Source organism: Macaca mulatta, chromosome 16 (genome assembly GCF_049350105.2).
Source record: "Macaca mulatta isolate MMU2019108-1 chromosome 16, T2T-MMU8v2.0, whole genome shotgun sequence".
Taxonomy (NCBI): Eukaryota; Metazoa; Chordata; class Mammalia; order Primates; family Cercopithecidae; genus Macaca; species Macaca mulatta.
In genome coordinates this window covers 82,930,597-82,957,399 of record NC_133421.1, presented here as the reverse complement: position 1 = coordinate 82,957,399, position 26,803 = coordinate 82,930,597, and the positions used below count along the sequence as shown (strand labels likewise).

General features: G+C 52.0%; 1 protein-coding gene across 5 annotated transcripts in view; it reads left to right on the top strand.

The window, feature by feature from the left end:
* Positions 1–21,171, top strand: part of CDC42EP4 (CDC42 effector protein 4) — a 28,580-nt gene extending 7,409 nt beyond the window's left edge. For 2 of the 5 annotated variants that reach the window (XM_015120216.3, XM_015120217.3), the window contains exon 2: positions 18,266–21,171. In XM_015120216.3, coding sequence (XP_014975702.2) covers positions 18,339–19,409 — 1,071 coding nt within the window. In that variant the 5' untranslated portion in view covers positions 18,266–18,338 and the 3' untranslated portion in view covers positions 19,410–21,171. 5 annotated transcript variants of the gene reach the window in all.
* Positions 21,172–26,803: the final 5,632 nt, after the last annotated feature.

The window sequence follows — 26,803 nt, the reverse complement described above, 5'->3', positions numbered from 1 at the left end:
CCAGCCTGAAGGACAAAGCAAGACCCTCTCTCAGAAGAAAAAAAAAAAAAAAAAAGAAGAAGAAGAAGAAAAGAGACAGTTTAATCAAAATAAATCGTCCAACACAATGCCTGGTGCAGAGTAAAAAGCTCAACAGATCTTAGTTCTTTCTTGTATTTCCTCCATGACGTATGGCCCAGGAATAGTTACTGCAGAGTCTGGGGAGGGGTCTACCCCTTGTTAGGCAGGGTCTAGAATAGTTTTTCCCAGAGTGGGTTCCTCAGCACACAGTCTTGCTATCTGTTGGGATCCACCTGGGGAGATGTTATTCCAGAATGTTCTTGATAATGAGTCACCATTTAAACTAGACTAGACTCCTTATGCTATATCTTCCAGCAATTAAAGGGTAAATTATTTTAAGCCGTAGTGTGTTTTCCCATAACTCAGCTTGGCTGAGTGAGTTATTGGCATCATTTTCCCATAAACTGTAAGAATTGTGAATTCCTTAAGGTGGTGGAGAATACTTGTGTGATATTTAAATCACAGTGAGCAGGATGATCAATGGGACTAGCCCTAGGACGGTGTTGTCAATAAGAATGTGACATTAGTCACACATGGAACTTTATGCTTTCTTTTTTTTTTTTTTTTGGAGACGGAGTCTCGCTCTGTCGCCCAGGCTGGAGTGCAGTGGCCGGATCTCAGCTCACTGCAAGCTCCACCTCCCGGGTCTACGCCATTCTCCTGCCTCAGCCTCCCGAGTAGCTGGGACTACAGGCGCCTGCCACCTCGCCCGGCTAGTTTTTTGTATTTTTTAGTAGAGACGGGTTTCACTGTGTTAGCCAGGATGGTCTCGATCTCCTGACCTCGTGATCCGCCCGTCTCGGCCTCCCAAAGTGCTGGGATTACAGGTGTGAGCCACTGTGCCCGGCCAATTATCAGTTTTTGTTTGATTGTTTTTGAGACAGAGTTTCACTCTTGTTGCCCAGGCTGGAGTGCAATGGTACGATCTCAGCTCACCGCAACCTCTGCTTCCTGGGTTCAAGCCATTCTCCTGCCTTCAGCGTCCCGAGTAACTAGGATTACAAGCATGCGCCACCACACCCAGCTAATTTTGTATTTTTAGTAGAGACAGGGTTTCTCCATGTTGGTCAAGTTGGTCTCGAACTCCCGACCTCAGGTGATCCATCCGCCTCGGCCTCCCAAAGTGCTGGGATTATAGGCGTGAGCCACAGTGCCTGGCCAATTATCAATTTTTAAATGTAAAATAATTAAAATTTAAAATTCTGGCCACGTGTGGTGGCTCACATCTGTAATCCCAGAACTTTGGGATTACACTTGAGGACAGGAATTTTAAAACTTGCCTGGGCAACATAGTGGTGCACACCTGTAGTCCCAGCTACTCAGGACTGAGATAGAAGGATTGCTTGAGCCTAGGAGGTTGAGGTTACAATGAGCTGTGATTGTGCCACTGGACTCGAGCCTGGTTAACAGAGCGAGACCCTGTATCAAAAAAATTAAATTAAAAATTCAGCTCCTTAATCACAGTAGCCACATGTTAAGTACTCAGTAGCCTTATGTGGCTTGTGGCTGCTGGATTAGATGCCAGAGGTTTAGGGTATCACTGTAAATGCCAGAAACAGAGATGTTTCATGTCAGTGGTATTATTCAACCTTATATTGGCAATGTAACAAATATAACAAGATAATGAGGAATGGAAGAGGCAAAATTATTATTAGTTGCAGATGATGAGCTTATCTACTTCCAAAGCTGAAAAGATAATCATATAATTGATATAATTGATGAGAGCATGTAAGGTAGTATAAGCTTGGTGGGGTGGCCATTAAATATATTGGCGGGGGGGGAAGGTAGCTTCCCGGCCGAGTGCAGTGGCTCACACTTATAACCCTAGCACTTTGGGAGGCCGAGGCAGGTGGATCACCTGAGGTCAGGAGTTCCAGACCAGCCTGGCCAACACAGTGAAACCCTATCTCTACTAAAAATACAAAAATTAGCCAGGCAGGCAGGGCATGGTGGCTCACCTCTGTAGGCTCACGCCTGTAATCCCAGCACTTTGGGAGGCTGAGGCAGGTGGATCACCTGAGGTCAAGGGTTTAAGACCAGCCTGACCAACATGGTGAAACCCTGTCTCTACTAAAAATACAAAAATTAGCTGGGCATGGCAGCGCACGCCTGGATGCTGAGGCACAAGAATCACTTGAACCCGGGAGGCAGAGGTTGCAGTGAGCTGAGACCATACCACTGCACTCCAGCCTGGGCAACACAGACTCAGCCTCAAAAAAAAAAAAAAAAAAATGGGCATTGTTGGCACGTGCCTGTAGTCCCTGCTACTTGGGAGGCTGAGGTACAAGAATTGCTTGAACCCAGGAGTGGAAGGTTGCAGTGAGCTGAGATAACACCACTGCACTCCAGCCTGGGGGCAGACTCACAAGGATGTATCATTTAGAAATAGTTAAGGATATGCACATAATTGCCTGAAAAGACCTTACAGAGTTTCAACTGAAAATGGAAACAACCTAGCCATTCAGTGCCTGATTGGATGTAAAAATTAGATATTAAGATTTAATTTAAAACAATGTAGCATAAATTGTTAACATGTAAATATTTTGACCCAGCTGTGAACAATGGTTGGTTTTATTTATCCATCTACAAGGAACATGCTGCTTGTGTAATAAGGGGGAAAATGTCTAAATTATTGCTCTCTAACAGAAGTCTTAGGCAAGTGCCATACATAATTTATAGTTTAATAGTTACCTTTTTTTTTTTTTTTTGAGACGGAGTCTCGCTCTGTCACCCAGGCTGGAGTGCAGTGGCCGGATCTCCGCTCACTGCAAGCTCCGCCTCCTGGGTTCACGCCATTCTCCTGCCTCAGCATCCTGAGTAGCTGGGACTACAGGTGCCCGCCACCTCGCCCGGCTAGTTTTTTGTATTTTTTAGTAGAGACGGGGTTTCACCGTGTTAGCCAGGATGGTCTCGATCTCCTGACCTCGTGATCCACCCGTCTCGGCCTCCCAAAGTGCTGGGATTACAGGCTTGAGCCACCGCGCACGGCCTAATAGTTACATTTTAACAAGTAAGAGGAAATAGATGGTACATTTTGACTCACTATATTCAAAATATCATTTTAACATATCATCGGTATAAAAATGTTAATGAGATATTTTATACATCCTCTTTTTTTTTTTTTTTTTTTTTTTTTTGAGACGGAGTCTCGCTGTGTCGCCCAGGCTGGAGTGCAGTGGCCGGATCTCAGCTCACTGCAAGCTCTGCCTCCCGGGTTTTTACGCCATTCTCCTGCCTCAGCCTCCCGAGTAGCCGGGACTACAGGCGCCCGCCACCTCGCCCGGCTAGTTTTTTTTTTGTATTTTTTAGTAGAGACGGGGTTTCACCGTGTTAGCCAGGATGGTCTCGAACTCCTGACCTCGTGATCCGCCCGTCTCGGCCTCCCAAAGTGCTGGGATTACAGGCTTGAGCCACCGCGCCTGGCCTACATCCTCTTTTTTTATACTAAATCTTAGAAGTCCAGTGTGCATTTTCCACTTGAGCACGTATCCATTTGGACTTGCCAGATTTTTTTTTTTTTTTTTTTTTAATTCTTTTGAGACGGAGTTTCACTCTTTTTTGCCCAGGCTGGAGTGCAATGGCGTGATCTCGGCTCACTGCAAACTCCGCCTCCCAGGTTCAAGCAGTTCTCCTGCCTCAGCCTCCCAAGTAGCTGGGATTACAGGTGCATGCCACCATGCCTGGCTAATTTTGTATTTTAATAGAGACGGGGTTTCACCATGTTGGCCAATCTGGTTTCGAACTCCTGACCTCAGGTGATCTGCCTGACTCAGCCTCCCAAAGTGCTGGGATTACAGGCGTAAGCCACTGCGCTCAGCCTATTTTTTTTTTTTTTATTTTGGAAACGGAGTCTCGCTCTGTCGCCCAGGCTGGAGTGCAGTGGTGCGATCTTGGCTCACTGTAAGCTCCGCCTCCCAGGTTCACACCATTCTCCCGCCTCAGCCTCCTGAGTAGCTGGGACTACAGGCGCCCGCCACCATGCCCAGCTAATTTTTTGTATTTTTAGTAGAGACGGGGTTTCACGGTGTTAGCCAGGATGGTCTCGATTTCCTGACCTCGTGATCCACCTGCCTCGGCCTCCCAAAGTGCTGGGATTACAGGTGTGAACCACCATGCCTGGCCAAATTTTGTATTTTAATAGAGATGGGGTTTCACCATGTTGGCCAGTCTGATTTTGAACTGCTGACCTCAGCTGATCTGCCTGACTCAGCCTCGCAAAGTGCTGGGATTACAGGCGTGAGCCACCGTGCCCAGCCTATTTTTTACTTTTATGTATTTATTTTTATTTCTACAAATATAAGGAGGGCAAGTATCGTTTTGTTACGTGGATATATTGTGTAGTGTGAAGTCTGGACTTGTAGTGTAACCTTCACCCAATCGTGTACATTGTACCCATTAAGCAACTTCTCATCCCTCACTGGGTTCCCACCCTCCTGATCTCCCAATCTCCAGTGTTTATTATTCCATACTGGCCACATTTCAAGTGCTCAGAAGCCACACATGTGGCAGGTGGACAGTGGAGGGTCAATTATTATTAACCCATAGAGAGATGGCAGAAAGTGGAAGTAGCTGGGAGGTTCTGGTGTGCCCTATTGCTTTATTCCTTGTCCAGGTCACTCTATGATCCCTGCTCTCCCTGATTGACCCCCCTTCCCAGTAGACTCCTCCCTCCCTCCCCCACACCCGGTAGGGATACCTGGGGAATAGGCACCGTCTTGTAGCTTGGAGGCTGGGGGTAGTGGGGGGAAGACATGTCATGAAATCTGGGACCTTGCCCCTTTGTCTTCCTTCCAGGAAGGGGCCACCAAAGTAGAGGATGTTCATCTCCAGGAAGTGGGATCTGCCCCAGGTGGCTGTGCAGTGGCATGTTTGCATCAACGAGCCTGGCATGGATTGGCACGTGGGGCAGTGAGGGTGCGGCAAGTGGTGTTGGGTCACGGTTCTGGTTTTTCTTCCTGGGAGCTGGAATAACCAAGGAACACAAGATGGAGTTTGGACAGAGCAGACAGGAACACACTAGAAGCGAGGCCTTATGCTGATCTACTCCTGACTGTGCCAGCAGCGCCTGGCTTGTGCTTCAGGATGATCCTCCCCACCCCTCACCTCCCAGAACACCAGAACACTGGGAGGTTCCTGAGAGCCTGAAGTGGGAATGGGCTTCTGGGTAAAGAAAATCTCCTTTGAGGAGGTTTCAAATGCAGCCATGCCTGGGGAGAGAGCTTTAATGAGGGAGGCAGTAACATGAGTCTTAGCTCCAAGAGTCTTAGATTAACCGGCTTGCAGACCCTTCCTATCCCACCCTGCTCCACGTGCACATCCTCAGCTGCAGACACCTGCATAGGCCGGGCTGCATCACCTTATATGGAAAATCACATGCTCCAAGGTCTGCCAGAAATGGGCTCAAGTCACCACTTAGAAGTTGTGAGAGGCATGCCGGGCGCGGTGGCTCAAGCCTGTAATCCCAGCACTTTGGGAGGCCGAGACGGGTGGATCACGAGGTCAGGAGATCGAGACCATCCTGGCTAACACGGTGAAACCCCGTCTCTACTAAAAAATACAAAAAACTAGCCGGGCGAGGTGGCAGGCGCCTGTAGTCCCAACTACTCGGGAGGCTGAGGCAGGAGAATGGCGTAAACCTGGGAGGCGGAGCTTGCAGTGAGCTGAGATCCGGCCACTGTACTCCAGCCTGGGCTAGAGTGAGACTCCGTCTCAAAAAAAAAAATGTGAGAGGCTGGGTGTGGGGCGCAATGGCTCATGCTTGTAATCCCACACTTTGGGAGGCTGAAGCAGGAAGATCACTCGAAGCTAGGAGTTCAAGACTAGCCTGGGCAACATAGTGAGACGCCATCTCTACTAAAAAAAAAAAAAATATATATATATATATATATGTGTGTGTGTGTGTGTGTGTGTGTATATATATAAATTTACTTATTTATTTTTAATAAGCCAGGCATGGTGGTGCCCACCTGTAGCCCCAGCTACTTGGGAGACAGGCCAGGGAGGATCACTTGAGCCCAGGAAGTTGAGGCTGCAGTGAGCCGTGATAGCACCACTACACTCCAGCCTGGGTGACAGCAATGCCGTATCTCAACAACAACAAAAAATAAATAAATAAAGCTGTGAGATGTGAGAGTAAAATAATTCACTCTGTCTGACTCTCCGTTTCTCTTTCTTTAAAATAGGGGCAATCAGGGCAGCCTCCTTGCAAGTTTCCTTTGAGTTTCAAGGACATAAATGTATGTTGTCCTCAGTACAATGCTTGGCACGCGGCAGACCCTGGTGAATGAGAACTGGAGAGTGAGGAGGTGTACTGGAGGGACAGGGTAGGAGGGGATTAGGGAGCCTGTTCCTCTGACTCTTGGAGCTAAGACTCACTTTAGTGCCTTCCCCATTAGAGAGCTACCCCCAGGAATGATCTCATTCTGCACACAGCTTGGCAGTCAGTGGTGGCTGGAGCCCCTGGGTGCTGGTTGCCCTCATGTGAGATCTACCCCCAGGGATGATCTAATTCTCCACACAGCTTGGCGGTCAGTGGTGGCTGGAGCCCCTGGGTGCTGGTTGCCCTCATGTGACCCCTTCTTATTTTCTCGGCTCCCTTGCAGTGACAGTCTAGCCAAGCTAGGGCTGTAGAAGCAGAAGTAAAACCTCATCCTGCACAGGATATCTCTGAGAGGATCCCACTGTTATGTGGGAGGCTGGCCTCCAGCTTGGAGCTTCAGTGTCACTGGAAACAGGCCGATCTCCGGTGGGGTGGGAGTGATCCTTATCACTCGTCTCCTGCTCAGCTGGGGAGGCTTAAGCATCAGGAAGCAGCTGTTGGAGAGTGAGTTCTGTTTTTTGAGAGGGTCCCGATCTCCTTGTGTCCCCTGATGTCAGGTTATTAAAGCTTGCCCGCTTCTTCCTCCCAGGCAACTTAGAATAAAACAAGGACCTAATAAACATGTCTGGCTTGGGGAGATTTTCAGGGAGGAAGAGAGAGAACAGACATCAGTGGGAGATTTTGACACAAGACAGGCAGAGTATGGATGGAGACCGGTTCTCACTTAGTCCCCAGTTGGCATCTTATGCTGTGATGCAGCTGCCAAATCCAGAGAACCAGATAGTCTTGAGCTGGTTTTGAAATGAATGCCTTTTCTTTAAACCTTTGATACTGTGGGTTTTTGTTGTCGGTTTTTAAAAAAGAAAAGAAAAGAAAAAGAAAAAGGCCTGGTGCGGTGGCTCACACCTGTAATCCCAGCACTTGGGGAGGCCAAGGCGGGTGGATTGCTTGAGATCAGGAGTTCAAGACCAGCCTGGTCAACATGAGGAAACCCTGTCTCTACTGAAAATACAAAAATTAACCGGCTGTTGTGGCGTGTGCACCTGTAATCCCACCTACTTGGGAGACTGAGGCGGGAGAATCGCTTGAACCTAGGGGTTGGAGGTTGCAGTGAGCCGAGATGGTGCCACTACACTCCAGCCTGGGCGATAGAGCAAAACTCTGTCTCGAAAATACATACATACATACATACACACATATATACATAAAAATAAAGAAAAAGAAGCCTGTTTTCCTCTCAAGGCTAACATAACTTCTTAATTTCTCCTGTGTGCCCTTTTAGTCTTTATTCACAGATGCATATTTGTGTAGAGTTGTAACCACTATGCATAAACAAGTATATGTTCTGCCTTTTTTTCTATTTATTTTTAATTTTTATTTATTTTTTTGAGACAAGAGTCTCACTCTATTGCCCAGGCTGGAGTGCCGTGGCGTGATCTCAGCTCACTGCAACCTCCGCCTCTCAGGTTCAAGAGATTCTCCCGCCTCAGCCTCCCATGTAGCTGGTATTACAGGCACGTGCCACAACACTTGGCTAATTTGTGGGGTTTTTTTGTTTCTTTGTTTTTGAGACGAAGTCTCGCTCTTGTCCCCCAGGCTGGAGTGCAATGGTGCCACCTCGGCTCACTGCAACCTCCGCCTCCCAGGTTCAAGCAATTCTCCTGCCTCCACCTCCTGAGTGACTGGGATTACAGGCGCCTGCCACCACACCCGACTAATTTTTGTATTTTTAGTAGAGATGGGGTTTCACCGTGTTGGCCAGGCTGGTCTCGAACTCCTGATCTCAGGTGATCCGCCTGCCTAACCTTCCAAAGTGCTGGGATTACAGGCGTGAGCCACCGCGCCCGGCCTTGTGTACTGTTTTAATAGTAGAGACGGGGTTTCAACGTGTTGGCCAGGGTGGTCCTGCACTCCTGACCTTCGCCTCGGCCTCTGTTCTGCCTTTTGTTTGCGCTTCCATTTAATGCCATTTGGTAAACATTTGGTCCATGTTGTCTATGGTCTTCATAGTTCTCAATTTCCGTGACTGCTGAATGGTGCTCTGAGTTAATGGCTTCCAGCTTTCTTAGCCATTCCTCTATCACTGGGCATTAGGCTGTCTCCAGTCTTTCTTTCTTTTTTTTCTTTCTTTCTTTTTTTTTTTTTTTTTTTTTTTGAGATGGAGTCTCTCTCTGTCTCCCAGGCTGGAGTGCAATGGTGTGATCTCGGTGCACTGCAACCTCTGCTTCCCGGGTTCAAGCCATTCTCCTGCCTCAGCCTCCTGAGTAGCTGGGATTACAGGTGTGCACCACCATGCCCAGCCAATTTTTTTTTTTTTTTTTTAGTAGAGACAGGGTTTCACCATGTTGGTCAGGCTGGTCTCAAACTCCTGACCTCGTGATCCACCCGCCTTGGCCTCCTAAAGTGCTGGGATTACAGGTGTGAGCCACTGTGCCTGGCCTGTCTCCAGTCTTTCGCTATTATGAATAAGGCTTCAACAAATATGTGCGTGACTTTTTTCTCCTTTGACATAGTTCCACAGGGTTAAGTTCTAGGAGGTAAATCATATTCATTTAAATCACATTCATTTTAAAGCCATTATTTGAGGAAACTTTGAATCATATTCATTTTAAAACCATCATTCTTTTTGTTTTTTGGGTTTTTTTTTTTTTTTTTGGAGATGGAGTTTCACTCTTGTTGCCCGGGCTGGAGTGCAGTGGCGCGATCTCGATGCACTGCAACCTCCACCTCCCAGGTTCAAGCAGTTCTCCTGCCTCAGCCTCCCTAGTAGCTGGGATTACAGGCACCCACCACCATGCCTGGCTAATTTTTTTGTATTATTAGTTGAGATGGGGTTTCACCATGTTGGCCAGGCTGGTCTCAAACTCCTGACCTCAGGTGATCCACCCACCTCGGCCTCCCAAAGTGCTGGCATTACAGGCATGCGCCACCACATCCGGCCAGAACCATCATTTATTTTAAAGCCATTATTTCAAGAAATTTTGCCAGAGTTTCCGGTACCACAAGACCACCCCACCCTGGGACGATTTTGACTCTGAGCAGCTCTTGGATCCGAGTTTTGTAATATTCTCCCTGCCTGGTGGCACCTAGTGCCAATTGCTCAGTGGGAGGAAGGTCCTTCCCTCTTCTCTTTCCCAGCTCTTAATTTGGGCAAGATGGTAGCAAACATCAGAAAGTTGCCCTGGTGCCTGGCAGTGAGCCCATCTAGGTGTTATCTAGGGAAGAGCTTTGGGGTGGGAGTCAAGAGACTTGGGCTCCAGCACCAACCGGCTCCTTGTGAGTTCTGTGGCCTTTGGCAAGTCACCTCTCCTGGCCCCAACAGCCTAATCAAGACCACTGGGTTGGATCCTCTGCCAGATGTCTGCCATCTCTGAATCTCAGTGGGAGTCATGTGACACAGTGAGTGCTGCATTTTAGCACCCCCAGGAGTACCTAAGAAAATCCACTGGGGACAGGCATGGTGGTTCACGCCTGTAATCCCAGCACTTTGGGAGGCCCAGATAGATGGATCACCTGAGGTCAGGAGTTCGAGACCAACCTGGCCAACATGGTGGAACCCCATCTCTACTTAAAAAAATACAAAAATTAGCCGCGTGTGGTAGCGGGTATGTGTAATCCCAGCTACTCGGGAGGCTGAGGCAGGAGAATTACTTGAATCCGGGAGGTGGAGGTGCAGTGAGCCGAGATTGCACCACTGCATTCCAGCATGGGCAACAAGAGCGAAACTCTGTCTCAAAAAAAAGAAAAAAAAAAAAAATCCACTGGGATTTAGAAAGAACACACCAAAACTTGTGCATGCGTGTGTGTGTGTGTGTGTGTGTGTGTGTGTGTGTCTAAACTAAAACTTAGTAATTAATACATGGAATGACAATAGATGTGAATATAACCTATAAAAATATATGTGTGTGTAGATATATATGTGTATATACAAATTACATATTCAGTGTTTTTCCTGTGATGCCCCCTACTTTTGATAGTACATTGCTATTTAAGTGGATGGAGCCCTGGGGTGGGAATTAAACCCTGGCTTCAATCCATGACCTAGGGCAAGTCCCTTAATTTGGTCTTTCCATCTTGAAAGTATGATCCCACTACACCCAGGTATTTTAAGGAGATATTTGACACAGATACATAAATGGTACAGGAGTCATAATGGCGACATTTCATGTTCCCTTCCTGGGTTTGTTTGTTTCTTTGTTTGTTTTTTTGAGACAGAGTCTTGCTCTGTCACCCAGGCTGGAATGCAGTGGCGTAATCTCAGCTCACTGCAACCTCTACCTCCCAGGTTCAAGCTATTCTCTCTGCCTCAGCCTCCTGAGTAGCTGGGACTACAGGTGCCCACCACCACGCCTGGCTAATTTTTGTATTTTTAGTAGAGATGGGGTTTCACCATGTTGGCCAGGCTGGTCTTGAACTCCTGACCACAGGTGATCCACCCACCTCAGCCTCCCAAAGTGCTGGAATTACAGGTGTGAGCCACTGTACCTGGCCTTGTTTTTGGTTTTTGATTGTGGCTAGTCAGGCTCAGAATATTACAGCAGTGAGCCTTAACCTCCTTGCGCACGTAGCACACTTCCAGACGCAAGGGCTTTTGAGCATGGCACATGAAGGAGTTGAAAGATCCCCAAGAGTACTAAAGTCAGCTGAAATCACAACACAGTCGGCGTTGAAGTGCTGCCTGGAACATGTAACCACGTGTATCTAAGAAGTCGCCGTTCTTGCCCATTCACTTGGCTGCCCTCAGCCCTGCCACGGTTTGAATGAAACAGTCTCCGCCTTCCCTGCACTTTCCTGTCTTTGCAGGATAAGGCTGGCGAGTGTTCCAGAAAGTACTGGATTTTTCTCTGATGACAAAAGCCAGAGTTCCTCACCTCTTAGAGTCGTGGCCTGTGTCCCAGTGAGCCTCTTACACAACCCTTCCAGGGTGTTGTTCCATCTGACAAGCCTTGTGTTGCGGAACGCCTCCTTGTTTCGGCAAAGCGAAGTTCCGCCTAGGGATTGGATGTCAGCCCCTCCTGTGAGAAGGGGCCATGGCCCGCCAGGCAAGACCTGGGAAAGGATGGCCAGGACCAGAGGCTGCCCCTGGAAGACCTGGAGTCCCATTTGATCCTGTCTTTTCTCTCCTCCCTGGTCTGGGCCCTCTGTAATCCCGTGTGTCTCTACCTCCAAAACATGGCCTAAATGTCTCCCACTGTGTCCCCCTTCGCCAAACCCACATCCTGGTCTCCATCCTCTTTGACCTGCATTTCTGCAACAGCCTCCTGGATGAATTCCAGCTCCGCTCCTTCATTCCTCCAATGCCAGGACCTCCGGGAGCTTCCAGATACACAGATTGAATCACTCGCCTGCTTACAAACAGCCACCGGTTTCCTTGTACACCTATAATGACCTCCAAACTCCTTACCTGGGCTAAGTGCAATGGCTTATGCCTGTAATGCCAGAACTTTGGGAGGCCAAGGTGGGTGGATTGCTTGAGGCCAGGAGTTCAAGACTAGCCTGGCCGACATAGTGAAACCCCATCTCTAGTAAAAATACAAAAAAATTGGCCGGGAGCAGTGGCTCACACCTGTAATCCCAGCACTTTCGGAGGCCGAGGCGGGCAGATCACCTGAAGTCAGGAGTTCAAGACCAGCCTGTCCAACATGGTGAAACCTGGTCTCTCCAAAAAATTCAAAAATTAACCGGACCTGATGGCGGGTGCCTGTAATAAAAACTGAAAACAAAAGAAAACTCTTTATGTGGCCTGGTAGGGAGGGCTCTATGTAACCTGGACCCCGGCTGCATGGATTTTTATTCTGTTCTGTAAATGCTGCAAGCCTGTTCCTACACTCCAGCGTTTGCATGCGTCGTTCCCTCTGCCTGGGTCGCTTCTGACCTGGCTGGTTCCTTCTCATCATTTGGTTCTCAACTCATGATGCTCCTTCCTCAGAGGGGCCTCTCCCAGACCCCCTGACTCCCACACCCACTCACACCATCCCCTTTCCCTCGTTATACTAAGGAATACGAGATACCGTTTTATTTACAGATTTACACCTCCATTCCCCAACCCCACGCCCCATACTCGCACTACACATGCGCCCTGGGAAAACGGACTGCTCTATCTCCAGGGCCTAGAAGAGTGTGAATATCGGTGGGTCTGCAGGAAGTCATGAAGTGAGTGAATGGATGATGAGTAACGGAACAAAGCCTCTTGTAGCCGATCCAGGTCACAACTAAAGTCATCGTTCACTAAAAGCCCTCTGCTATCCGGCCACATTGCCTGGACCTGGCATCGGGTGGTTGGTTAGAACAGCTAGGGGAAGGCCCTGCAGAGGGCATGCTGCCCAGCAGCAGTGGTGGAGGCGGCGGCGGTGGTGGGCGTTCAGGCATGTTGTGTACCCTGTATACTGGGGTCAACCGCAGGGCAGCTTCAGAGAGCGAGGCCTGCCTAGCTGCCCCATGAGAGCTCAGGTCTGGCGCCTGCCTCAAGCCAAGATGCCAGGGACAGGCCACTGCCCGGTCACTTGGAGTGAGAAGTGTTGGTCCCGTCTGTCCTTCTGCCCTGGGTCTGCTGGTCTGTCCAAGCTGGGAGGGCCAGGGAGGATAGGCGAGGGGCCCAGGCAAGGGTGGTCTTCTGTAGTCTCAGGAACAGGGCTGAACTAAAGGTGTGGTTGGTGTAGACCCAAGCAGGGGCCTGACCTTCTGGGGAGGGCTCGTCAGTCCCACCTTAAAGGAAGGTTCCATGGTCAGTGGGCTGAGGGTAGAGGAGTCTGTTCCTCCAGAGGCTCAGGAGAGCTAGGAAGGGCTGTGAGTTGTGATCCATTTTCCCTTGCCCTGCCAAGAAAGTGGGATGTGTTTTCTGGGGTGGGGTGGGGTGGGGGTGGGGGTGGGGTGGGGTGGGGGTGGGGGTGGGGTGGGGTGGGGTGGGGTGGGGGTGGGGGTGGCCCGCCCAAGGCAGGCTATGGGGAGTGCCTGCCCCACATTGGGCAGCCTATTTTAGCTACTTCCCTAGAGCTGAGTCACGGTGCTTCTGAAGACCCTTCCCAAAGCCACAATGCCCTGTGGCCTCCCAAACCATAGCTGCCCCCAGGACCGGCCCAGGCCTCTGGCAGGACTCCCACCACCTGCTTTCTCTTAAACTCCATGATCCAGCTGCTCACCTCCAAATTCTCTGTTAGAAGCTCAGAGTGATTCAAGATCACTCAAGGCTGGTGAAACCAAGCTCTTGCTGACCCTTAGTCCTGCTACGTGGCCTGTCTAGTCTGAGCTCCAGACACCTAGGCCTCATCCCCAGCGTGGACTGCCAGGCACTGCAGCCCCCTCCTCGCTGGGGCAGTGGGATGGATGCGTGACTCCCTCTACTCTCAGGCCCTAACTCTCTCAGGACCCTTCCTTGCTGGGTATTGAAGATGGCTTTCTACAAGCCACCAAGTCTCGTTCCCACCACCGCAGGAAGCGAGACCATGGCAGCAGACAGCACTGGGTAGACCTGTCCCTGTCTTTCTGGGGTGTGGGGTTGAACAGGATCCTGGGGACCCCAGGGCTAGCCCAGGATGGCCGTGATTTCAGCTGAGTTTCCCTGCTGTCCCCTCTGACCTACCTCTATAGTTCTACCTGCAAGGATGTGCTCTGGGGTGTGGCTAATGGGATGCGGGGAGCTGCCCTCCCCTGTGGCCATGATGGCCAGGATATTTGGTCCCTTTTGGGCAGCCACAGTGACCTGCAGCTTCTCTGGCGAGTCCTGGGGAGACGGGTCTGTGGTTTTCCTTTCTTTCCTCTCTAATGAGCGTATAAGGTCGGGAAACCACAGGACCTGACATCACTCACAGGGTCTGGGGATTCCCGCTGTGGTGTTGAAACCCTTACGTAGCTCTGGAGGCTCATGCCACCGTGTTCCCACCCAGTTCTGACCATCCGCGCCCCTCCCTGCTTCTCTGTCTTTGTTGTTTACCTGGTGAGCATACCTGCTCTGTCTTCACCTGTGTGTTCTCACTCAAGGCTGCTGTTTCTCAACTGGGGCAGTTTTGCCTCCCAGGGCATCTTGAGACAGTTTTGCTTGTTGTGACTGTGGAATGAATGCTACTGGCATCTAGTGGGCAGAGACCAGAGACGCTGCTGAATGATCTACAGTGCACGGGGCAGTCCCACCTCCCAGTGAGAAATTAGCTGGCTTGAATATCCACAGTGTGGAATCTGCTCTAGGGTTACACAAGAACCTTCCTGAAGTAGCAGTTGGGACCCCCTTCTCTGCACCCTGCCAGCCAGCAGTGGGGAGGAGCACTCAGTGGCCGGTGGTCACTGACCAGCAATGCTGCCGCCAGAGCTGGAGGAGGGCCTGGAGTGGGGGTGGAGAGAGCTCTGGACTCAAAGACCCAGTTTCTAGCCCAGCTCTCTTCCTTTGGGCTAAAAACTTGGACAAATCACTTTCCTTCAATAAACCCGTTTCCTCATCCATAAAGTGAAAGCGCTGCACTGAATATCCCCTCCAGTTATTTGAGATTCCTGGATGCTGTGCATAGAGCCAGGAGCTGGGGGGCAGGCAGGTGGAAGATAGGGGTCTTCTCCGTTCCTGACTGGTGCCTGTGCTGGTGGCAGTAGAAGCCTAAAGGATTTGCCAGGAACAAGAGTTCGTTTGAAGCCTGGCCTTTTTTCCTTCGATGCCCAACGTGACTGAGGCAGACTCTACCTTCTCTTTCTTTTTCTTTTCTTTTCCTTTCTTCTCTTTTCTTCTCCCTCCCTCCCTCCCTCATTTCCTTCCTGTTTCCTTCAGAGTTTTGCCTAGGAGCCCATGGCTGGCCAGGAGGGTCATATATGATGTTCAGGGGTCAGCAAACTACAGTCCACAGCCCAAACCCAGCCTGCATTTGCTTTTGCAAATAAAGATGAGGCTTTTTGGTGGTTTTTTCTTTTACTGGTTTATTACAAAGGATACAACTCAGGAACAGCCAAACGGAAGAGCTGCATGAGGATGCATGGGGTCAGGTGGTGGGGTGGGGCGGGCAGGGCACACGTCACCTTCCCGGCACCTTGATCTGCTCACCAACCCAGAAGTTCTCTGTAAATAAAATGTTTTTGGAATGCAGCCATGCCTACTTGTTTACATGTTGCTACGGCTCCTTTCTTTTTTTAATTTTGTGTAGAGATGGGGTCTCACTGTGTTGCCCAGGCTGGTCTGGAACTCCTGGGCTCAACTGATCCTCCTGCCATAGCCTCCCAAAGTGCTGGGATTAGAGTTGTGGCCCACCGTGCCTGGCCAACGGCTACTTTTATACTAAGAAGACAGAGTTGAGTAGCTGTGACCAAAACCCTATCAGCCACAAGGCCGAGAATATTTACTCTCTGGCCCTTTGCAAAAAGTGTTTGCTGACCCTTGGTCTAGCGGTTCAATGTCTAATTGTTTCGAGGCTGAGGTAGAGCAGGAGGGTGGGGCCCAGAGACAATCCAGGTTAGAGTTAGGGGAAGGTCACTTTCCTAAGGGTGGGGAGGAGAGAGAGCTGGCCTATGACCAAGAGTAGAGCATCATTTCAAGGCATTCCTGACGTCCTCGCCCACGACACTGTGTGGCAAGTCTGCCAGGTGCCTAGCTCTCCCTCCCTGCCTGAGAGAACTTTGTGTTTGCTGGAATGATAAGCAGTATGGCCTGGGCATTGGGAGGGGGGACATTGCTGGTGGGGGAAGCCATGAGGCTGGGCAGCAGAGGCTTGAGAGAACAGGGAAGCGGATGAGGACGCAGAGAGGTCAGGCTGGGAGCCCTGGAGCCAGGCTGTGGGCAGAAGGGGGGAGGACAGGAGGGAGGTGCTGGACTTCCAGTGGGTGCTTGGAGGCCAACCGTGTGGCACACCCTGCTAGACCGGACTTGGTGGCAAACAGATCCGTTAAAACCCTCTGGATGGACCGGGCGCAGTGGCTCACGCTGATCCCAGCACTTTGGGAGGCCAAGGCAGGTGGATCACCTGAGGTCGGGAGCTTGAGACCAGCCTGACCAGCATGGTGAAACTCCCTATCTACTAAAATTACCAAAAAAATTAGCTGGACGTGGTGGTGGTGGGCACCTGTAAATCCCAGCTACTCGGGAGGCTGAGGCAAGAGAATCGCTAGAACCCGGGAGGCAGAAGTTGCAGTGAGCCGAGATGGCGCCATTACACTCGAGCCTGGGGGACAGGGCGAGACTCCGTCTCAAAGAAAAGAAAAGAAAAAAAAAAAACACCACCCTGGAAGCTCGTACTGCAGTGGGAAGATGAGAGTCCAGCCAGCAGGGGTAGAAGGATGTAGCCGGTGTCTGCTGGGAGAGGGGACGGCTCCCAAAGTGCCGTAGGGGGCAGGTGGTGGCTAAAGGTTTCCTGGGAGCAGTGATGTGTCCCAGCTGAGCCCTGAAGGATGCTGGGTGTGGCAGGGGTTGCATCAGGGAACTGTTTGTATCCACTCCAGCTCAGGGGATAGAGCAGGGTACAAAAGTAGGGGACACTGAGGAGCGAGGTGGAGACTGGTCATTGGATCAAGGGGTGTGCACTGGGTAGGGCCTCATGTGGATGGGTTTTGTTTGAGCCGAGAGGTGAAGGATGGACAGGAGGGAGACAAACAGGGAGACCTGTTAGGCTGATGTCAGGGGCCAGGTGGGGTGTGGTGGGCTGGTGTGGTGGGCTCGTGTGGTGCAGTGGCAGGCATGCGGAGGAAGCACCCGCCGTCTGAGTTTTGCAGTGGAAAGAGTGGCTCTGGACTGGGGGTGCCTCTCAGAACTGTGCTGCTGGCTGGACTGGGAGAGAGGCAGGTACCTGGTGTCCAAGCAACACCTCTCACCCACCATACTTTGTTAAATCCCAGCACTCATCTCTCCCCATCCTGCCTAGCTCTGCTGGGCTTAGTATTTGGGGCAAGTCCCTCTAGGGGAGAGAGGGGCTGGTTTGGCCCCAGTGCTGAACTTCAACTTGGCCCTTGCCAGGAGCTGTGAGAGTGGTGCCTCCGGGCTCCTGGGCTCTACCTCTGCTGTTTTTTTGGATTTCTGGTGCATCACCTAGGAATCAGTCTGCAGATCCTGGGTTCACCAAGTCATTTAGGGTCTAGTCCCTGCCTCCCACTCCCCTAATGATGAAAGAAACTGGAAGTTCCCCAATCTTGATCTCCCCGAGACACCAGAAGGTAGACCCTCAGCAAAGAGCCTGGGGCCCCACAGTGGAGATGTCACAGGCAGGATCCTCATCTATGGGATCCCAAGAGAAGGCTGAAAGGCTGGGGAGCTGGTTCTGTGGGTCCCAGCAGCCCCACCCCAATTCTGATTCAGAAAGAGGATTGTGCCACCCACGCAGGTGGAGGTCTCTCTGTGGTCAGCCTGTCTCCCTGGGCCCATCCTGTCTGTTCTATTCTCTCTCTGAGGACCAGGACTCGGTGGGGTGTCCACTAACTCCACAGGGGTCGAGGTTAGACAGCAGGAGGCACTTACAGCACATCTCCAGGCTGACTGTTCATAGGAGCCACTTCATAGACTCCATCTCTTCCCTGGCTTGCTGCCCAGAATTGCTGGATTTACCTTCGTGTCCTTAAACGTGGTCGTGTTTGCTCTGGCAGCGTCCTGGCTTGCAGGGCAGGGGAGGCATTGTCTTTTACAAGAAAGGTTCTCTCTCTCTCAAGTTTCAGGGAAAGTGTGTCTGAGGCTACTGGAACTCTCACCAGATTTGCAAAATCACTCCTGTTCTCTGAATGCCTGCGGATGAAGAAACAGGCAGGGCTATACCATTTGATTGCTGGCTTATTTCACAGCATTTCACTTTGGTAGGAGCACTGGGGTTTAAATGACAGTCCCCTGGCAAATAGGCGTTTGTGCTGTGTAACCAGCCCCACATTAATCCTTTGCCTCCCGTTCTCTGCTTGCAGCCTTATGATCTCTTCATTGCGTCCCCCTCTGCCCACTAGACTTGGACTTCAGATCTGACCCCAGACCTGCCGGCTACCTCGGGAGGGCCCACCTCCCCACCCGTCCAGCAAGATGCCGATCCTCAAGCAACTGGTGTCCAGCTCGGTGCACTCCAAGCGCCGTTCCCGAGTGGACCTCACGGCCGAAATGATCAGCGCCCCACTGGGCGACTTCCGCCACACCATGCACGTTGGCCGGGCCGGAGATGCCTTTGGGGACACCTCCTTCCTCAACAGCAAGGCTGGCGAGCCTGACGGCGAGTCCTTGGACGAACAGGCCTCCTCTTCATCTTCCAAACGCAGTCTCCTGTCCAGGAAGTTCCGGGGCAGCAAGCGGTCACAGTCAGTGACCAGGGGGGAGCGGGAGCAGCGCGACATGCTGGGATCCCTGCGGGACTCGGCCCTCTTTGTCAAGAATGCCATGTCCCTGCCCCAGCTCAATGAGAAGGAGGCCGCGGAGAAGGGTACCAGTAAGCTGCCCAAGAGTCTGTCATCCAGCCCCGTGAAGAAGGCCAATGGCGGGGAGGGTGGCGACGAGGAGGCAGGCATGGAGGAGGCCGTGCCCCGTCGGAATGGGGCCACGGGTCCCCATTCCCCTGACCCCCTCCTCGACGAGCAGGCCTTTGGGGATCTGGCAGATCTGCCTGTCATGCCCAAGGCCACCTATGGGCTGAAGCATGCGGAGTCCATCATGTCCTTCCACATCGACCTGGGGCCCTCCATGCTGGGTGACGTCCTCAGCATCATGGACAAGGAGGAGTGGGACCCCGAGGAGGAGGAGGGTGGTTACCATGGCGATGAGGGCGCCACTGGCACCATCACCCAGGCTCCCCCATACGCTGTGGCGGCCCCTCCCCTGGCGAGGCAGGAAGGCAAGGCCGGCCCAGACTTGCCCTCCCTCCCCTCCCATGCTCTGGAGGACGAGGGGTGGGCAGCAGCGGCCCCCAGCCCCGGCTCGGCCCGCAGCATGGGCAGCCACACCACACGAGACAGCAGCTCCCTCTCCAGCTGCACCTCGGGCGTCCTGGAGGAGCGCAGCCCTGCCTTCCGGGGACCAGACAGGGCCCGGGCTGCTGTCTCGAGACAGCCGGACAAGGAGTTCTCCTTCATGGACGAGGAGGAGGAGGATGAGATCCGCGTGTGAGGCAGACAGTGGGTGGCCACCCGGAGCTCTTGTCTGCATCTTCTCCCTGCCCCTACCCCACTATGACCTTTGACCTTGTGGCGTGGCGCAGGGGCAGCCAGGACCCTTGCTTCAAACCACGGACCCTGGACCTTGTAGATGAGGGACACTGGCCTGGCCCTCGGGCATTTGGAGGACGTGGGGGGCTGGCATGGGTGCTGACTGGCTGCCTGACTTCATCATGCTCCCTGCACTCAGGCAGCGTGGGACAAGGGCTGTGTTCTCACAGCAGGAATCGGTTTTCCTCTCTTGGCCTCCCTTTCCTCCACCGTGGCCTCAAATGGATGCCAGATGCCAACCCGAGTTCCTGCCACGTGCAGCCAGCGGGTCAGCCCGGAGGCAGCCTCAGCTCCAGGGCTAAGGACACTCGACTCCCCTTTTCTCTGCTGGTGTTTCTGCTGTGCCCAGCGGTGGCTGCTGGGGAAGCAGCTGCGGCAGGACGGAGATGGTCTTGCCTCTCAGCCCCTCCCTGCTCCACCCCAGCTCCTGCCCTGGAAATCTGGAGCGCCTTGGAGCTGAGCTGGACCAGGGGACCAGCCATGAGCACGTGCACTAAACGCAGCCCTTTCCAGGGGAAGAAGAGCAGGATGGGAAATGGAAGGAAAGCCCCCACACTTCGTGAATTGCAAGAAGGGACCCTTCCAGGATGACACTAGGAACAGGGCTAGGGCACTCACTCAGTCCCTAGGGGCTTGTGTGTTCTTTATTATTATGTATAAATCCTTATAGAGCAATATCAGGATGGTGTTAATAGGTCTGCCTCAGAAGGAGAATCAATCCTTTTAGAAAACCTTTATACTAAACCTCTTCGAAATTCACAGTGGCAATTAGCAGACTGGAGTCTGGGGACAGCCGTGGCAAAGACACCAGCTCAACTTTAGTGCTTCCCAACGTTATTTAGAACGACACGGGGTGGGTGTCTGGTGTGTGTTTTCCCTACCCACCCCCCATAGCTATCAACATCTGAGGAAGGCCAGTGTAGAACATTTTTGGAGAATTATTATTTTTAAAATAATATATCATTCCTATGGGGGGAAGCTTTTTTTTTGACTGAGTTATTCTCTCCCTCCCCTCAACACCCTCAGTACTGACTACTTCCTCTTCCTTTCTCAGGCCTCCCCCCAACGACTTTTGAGGCCAGGGTTGCCAGATTTAGCAAAACCAAAACAGAGTGCTGAGTTAAATGCAAATTTCAGGTAAACAAAAGATAATGTTCTAGCATTAATATGTTCCACGCAATATTTGGAACACTTATGCAAAAAAATGATTTGTTTTTCTGAAATTCAAGTTTCTCTCTGAGTCCTGTAACTCTCCCCGAGGGAATTGAGCAGAAGCTCGGGTGTGAGCCCCGAGGTTGACCGTCAGTTATTTTTCTGTCCTGGGAACAGCCTGACCCACCTCCCTGTCTCCATGTAGCCGGTGTGGGGACGGGGAGAGACAGAACCAACCACAACCAGGGGCGTCCCCACGGCGACTCTGGCCTGGCCTCTCCTCTCTTGCCTGACTCAAGACACTAACTTAGTTCCTGGTTCGGTGCCCTGTTGGTGCTCCTGTTTCTAATAGCTTAGGTCCCACGGTAGGGGAGGAACCGCGGGGGCTGTGCCAGCCCCCGCCAGCTGCCCTCGAATCCTATCCAGGCCAGTTCCAGATTCTTAACTGAATTTTTTCATGATATTGTCAAAACAATGAGGAAACATTAAAAAAAAAAAAAAAAAGCCCCAAAGCATGCCTGGTGCCTGGTGTCCGTCTCTGCTTTTTGGGAAGGCTCTTTCAGGAAGGGGGTGGGGTCTGGACCCAGGTCCTGGGGCTGTCCATGGGGGCCTGAGGTGGCTTCTGTCTCTCAGTCTGTGAGGACCCGCCCTTCCTGTGATGCTGTCTGCCTGGGCAGGCCCCTTCAGAGTTTGGGGACTCAGGTGTCCCCAGCTGCCATCTCTTGGAGGCCCTTGGCACTTGGTCACTTAGCTGTCCTGTGCCTCCGTCTCCTGCTGTGTAAAATGGGTATCCTGCCACTCTTAGAGGGCTGGGGCACAGAAACAGTGACGGGCTTTTTTTTGTGGGGGGTGGGGGGTGGTGTTTTTTTTTTTTTTTTTTTGGTTATTGGTTTTTTGGTGTTTTTGTGATGGAGTCTCGCTCTGGTCGCCCAGGCTGGAGTGCAGGGGCGCGATCTCAGCTCACTGCAACCTCCGTCTCCTAGGTACAAACGATTCTCCTGCCTCAGGCTCCCGAGTAGCTAGGATTACAGTTGTGTGCCACTATGCCCAGCTAATTTTTGTATTTTTAGTAGAGACAGGGTTTCACCGTGTTTGCCAGGTTGGCCTCAAACTCCTGACCTCAAGTGATCCGCCCGCCTTGGCTTCCCAAAATGCTGGAATTACAGGCGTGAGCCACCGTGGTGATCGTCATGGGCTTTTTATACCATTGTGATTAGGATGAGAGCAACTGTGTTCTCCCCAGCCCCCGGGTGTCCTGGTGCACGGGACTGTCACCACCAGAAAGTGGCTGGCCTGCCTGGGAGCGGGGCTGCCACCTCCTCTTTCCCCTTTTACCATTAAGCCTAGCAAATCAGCTTACAGGTGGCAGGTCCTCAGTTCAACCTCACTTCTCAGGGAAATAGAAGCACCACATCCTCATTTTCCAGATGGAGAAAGGTGACCAGATAAGCCTCGTGGCCGCTTTCTCTAACACCCAGAATTCATTCAGAACTCTTGCCCTTCTCACCCCCACCACTCCTGGGCACATCAAAGCCTTGGGATACGAAGTCAGGGGGTGAGGGTCCAGTGGCCCCTTAACCCACTGCCCTGCCCCTGCCCAACCACCTCCTTCCCTTGAACCATGTTTCCCTCTTTCTGGGCAGCTTCAGAAGGGAGCCCCAGTCTGCGCAGGGCTGCGTCACTGCTTGCCGAAGCCCCCGCTTGCTCTCAGGAAATCTGGGGAAATCTTGGGGATCTCAATGTGGCTAAGTTCCTGGTGGAAACCCTGTCCTCTCCCCTGAGCATCCACAGAGAAATGTGAGTTCCCCACTCATCAGCTCCCTGGGAAGCAATTAGAGGCATAATTAAAAGTCAGGTCCCGGCCCGGCGCGGTGGCTCAAGCCTGTAATCCCAGCACTTTGGGAGGCCGAGACGGGTGGATCACGAGGTCAGGAGATCGAAACCATCCTGGCTAAAACGGTGAAACCCCGTCTCTACTAAAAAATACAAAAAACTAGCCGGGCGCGGTGGCAGGCGCCTGTAGTCCCAACTACTCGGGAGGCTGAGGCAGGAGAATGGCGTGAACCCGGGAGGCGGAGCTTGCAGTGAGCTGAGATCCGGCCACTGCACTCCAGCCTGGGCGGCAGAGCGAGACTCCGTCTCAAAAAAAAAAAAAAAAAAGTCAGGTCCCTCCCTCTGTCCCTAGACAGGCTCGTTCATGTGGGAGTTATGAGCAGGGACTTCTGGCTGCCCCAAGGGAAGAAGAGAGACGGAGGAGAGCTGAGGCCCATTGGGAGACAGGTCCCTAGGGGCTACAGTCTAGCTCAGGGATGACTGGGGAGAGAAGGTACTGTTCAGGCGAGAGGCCCAGGCAGATGAGGAGGGGCTGTGCCTCCCAGACACCGTGCAACCTCCCAAGAGAGAAATTACTGTACCTACACCGACTAACCAGGGACTCTTAAAGGGCCTGGAGAAGCCAGCCACCCCAAGCCCCAGAATCTGTTTCTTGACTGTTGTTGGAAAAGCTCTGAGCATTCAAGAAGACCCAGGGACCTGGCTTGATTCACAGCTTTAAGGAACATACCTTCTGGCTGGGGTTTCAGTGGACCCAGGAGACAAGGAGGAGATGAGCATGCAGAACCAGCCAAGCCACAGAGCTCAGTCAAGATTTGCTAGGAGCCAGGCGTGGTGGCTCACACCTGTAATCCTAGCACTTTGGGAGGCTGAGGCAGGAGGATCCGTTTAGGCCAAGAATTTGAGATCAACTTGGGTAACAGCGAGACAGCATCTCTACCAAAAAATAATTTTTTTTTTTTTTCGAGACGGAGTCTCACTCTGTCGCCCAGGCTGGAGTGCAGTGGCGTGAGCTCAGCTCACTGCAACCTCCGTCTCCCAGGTTCAAGCAATTCTCCTGCCTCAGCCTCCCAAGTAGCTGGGATTATAGGTACCCACCACCAGGCCCAGCTAATTTTTTGTATTTTTAGTAGAGACGGGGTTTCACTATCTTGGCCAGGCTGGTCTTGAACGCCTGACCTCATGATCCACCCGCCTCAGCCTCCAAAAGTGCTGGGATTACAGCCGTGAGCCACTGCGCCCAGCCAATAAATAAATTTCTTATAAAAGATTTGCTGGGCAGCCTTGGGCCAGTTATTTTCTCGCTCCAATTGGCTTCAGTTTCTCCATCTTTAAAATTAGGCAGTAGCTCAGTTGTTTTCAGCTTTTTACCAGAAGCTTTGTTTGCAATGAGGTCATGCTATTTTAATTGATTTTTTTTTTTTTTTTTTTTTTTTTTTTTTTTTTTTTTGAGAATGGAATCTTGCTCTGTCACCCAGGCTGGAGTGCAGTGGTGTGATCTTGGCTCACTGCAGCCTCCACTTCCCGGGTTCAAGCGATTCTCCTGCCTCAGCCTCCTGGGTAGCTGGGATTACAGGTGCATACCACCACACCCAGCTAATTTTTTTTTTTTTGTAATTTTAGTAGATACGGGGTTTCATCATGTTGGCCAGGCTGATCTTGAACTCTTGACCAGGTAGTCTACCCGCCTTGGCCTCCCAAAGTGCTGGGATTACAGGCGTGAGCCACCACGCCCGGCCTTTTATAATTGATTGATTATTCATTTATATATTTATTTATGAGATGAAGTCTTATGTTGCCCGGACTGGTCTCAAAATCCTAGCTTCAAGCAATCCTCCCACCTTGGCCTCCTCCCAAAGCTCTGGGATTACTGACATGAGCCACCACACCTGGCCTCAAATGAGGTCATACTTTGAACCTCTGTGGGGGCTGAGCCCGAGCTTCCCTGGGTGGGGTTGAATCTGGGGGATCCTTACTCTTTCCCCGTTGGTCTCTGAGGTTCACCTGAGAAACCCAGGGCCCTGCAGCGCACTTCTTGCCTTAAAGATGTTCTGTGAGCCCTTCTTTCTTTTTTTTTTTTTTTTTTTTTTTTTTGAGACGGAGTACGGAGTCTTGCTCTGTCGCCCAGGCTGGAGTGCAGTGGCCCGATCTCGGCTCACTGCAAGCTCCACCTCCCGGGTTTACGCCATTCTCCTGCCTCAGCCTCCTGAGTAGCTGGGACTACAGGCGCCCGCCACCTCGCCCGGCTAGTTTTTTGTATTTTTAGTAGAGATGGGGTTTCACCGTGTTAGCCAGGATGGTCTCAATCTCCTGACCTCGTGATCCACCCGTCTCGGCCTCCCAAAGTGCTGGGATTACAGGCTTGAGCCACCGCGCCCGGCCGAGCCCTTCTTTCTAAAGAAGGAAAGAGGAACTACTTCTGGGTAGTAATTTGGTCATTTAAATGCAGATCTCAGCCACCATTTTCCAAAATGGGATGGGACCCAAAGCCTTCTGGCCCGATGGTGTCCTGGCACCAGCCCTACCACCTGCCCCAGCGGGTCCAGAGCATCTCCCTCCACGTCCCCCACGTGGATAGGGCTGTGCGCCTGTTTATTGGACACATGCCACTCTGCACCGCTGTGATAAGGGCCATACGTCTTAGCAGCTATGACCGCCATATGGTAGGCATTGTTCTTTGCATTGGCCTCAGTTCATTCTCATAACAACTCCGTGAGGTCCATGCAATTCATATCACCCCCATTTTACAGGGGAAGCAGCTAAAGGTGAAAGAACCGGCTTACCCCACAGGTCTAGGAAATGGAGGAGCTGGTCGGGGAATGACAAGGTGGGGATGGTGGCCTGGCTGGGCCAAGCAGCACAGAGGCCCAGCTATCAGCCTCGCAGAGTGGGCCGTGCCCATCTCCCACGGGGCTGTGTGCCCAAGGGAAGTGTCAGGGGAGGCACTGGCTGCTCCAGGCCCCTTCAGCAGCAGCTGCTGGTTCCCAGAGGTCAGCCCCGCCCACCAGGCAGCCAAGGCCCTTCCCTTCCCAGGGTTGCTCTGCCCAGCCTCTGGCTCTGCTGGGCAGGACCAGGGCTCTGGGTTGGATCCCTTGCCTCTCAAGCCTGCAGCCTCAGGCCTGTGCTCCTGCCGGCATCCAGGCTACTCCTGCATGATGTCCACCTTTGACCCCAGAGTTACACATGCCCAGCCACACCCTTCTGTCTCCACCAAGGTGGCACCACATTCCCAGAAGAAAGTAGACCAAAGGAGTCTCAGGATCCTCAAAGTTTAGGATCTGGTTTCCTCTCCCTGCTCATTTTATTTTACTTTATTTATTTATTTTATTTTTTTCAGACGGAGTCTTGCTCTGTCACCCAGGCTGGAATGCAGTGGCATGATCTGGGCCCACTGCAACCTCTCCCTTTCAGGTTCAAGCGATTCTCCTGCCTCAGCCTCCCGAGTAGGTGGGACTTCAGGTGCCTGCCACCACACCCGGCTAATTTTTGTATTTTTAGTAGATACGGGTTTTCACCATGTTAACTAGACTTGTCTCCAACTCCTGACCTCAAGTGATCCGCCCGCCTCGGCCTCCCGAAGTGCTGAGATTACAGGCATGAGCCACCGCGCCTGGCCCCTGCTCATTTTAGAGATAGGAAGGCATGCTGGGAGGACAAGAGATTGGCCAGAGTCCCGCGAGTGGAGCAAAGCAGGTGGAATTCTCCGGGCTGGCCTGGGTGCTGTGGCCTGGGAGGTGAGGGACAGGTTGAGGGGTGGCGTAAGCAGCAGACTGCGTGCAGAGCTGGGCGTGGTATAGCTGCAGGGGTGGCTGGAAGATCCCTGAAGGCAGGGTGAGATGGAGGGGTGGGCCTTTCCAGGTGTGTGTGGCACTCCCCACCCCTGCCTGACTCCCCTTGATCCTCCTATGACAGACTCCCCAAGGCCCCCACTCCCTCCACACTGGGGCAGGTGCCCTTCCTGGCCGCCCTTCACCTGCAACACTTAACATGTGCACAATCTTGCCCTGAGCCCTGAGGGCCCTGATTTAAGATGCCAGAAATAAAAGTTAGGAATGAAAATGGGAGAGCTTATCTTTATTCTTCCCCTTTCCGATCTCTTCTAGGCCCCATGGCTTCCTGCCAACAGACAGATGGGAGACTGGGAAGAATATTTTGGTGGGAGGGGAGGGAGTGGTGCTTGCAGGCAGATGGATGCTGGCTCTGCCTCTAAAACCTGTTGCTCTAACCTACTGAGCTGCTGTTCTCCACAGAGACTCCCAGGAGAGATAGGAGGAGCCAGGGATAGCTGCCTTCCCTGGCCAGAATCCAACC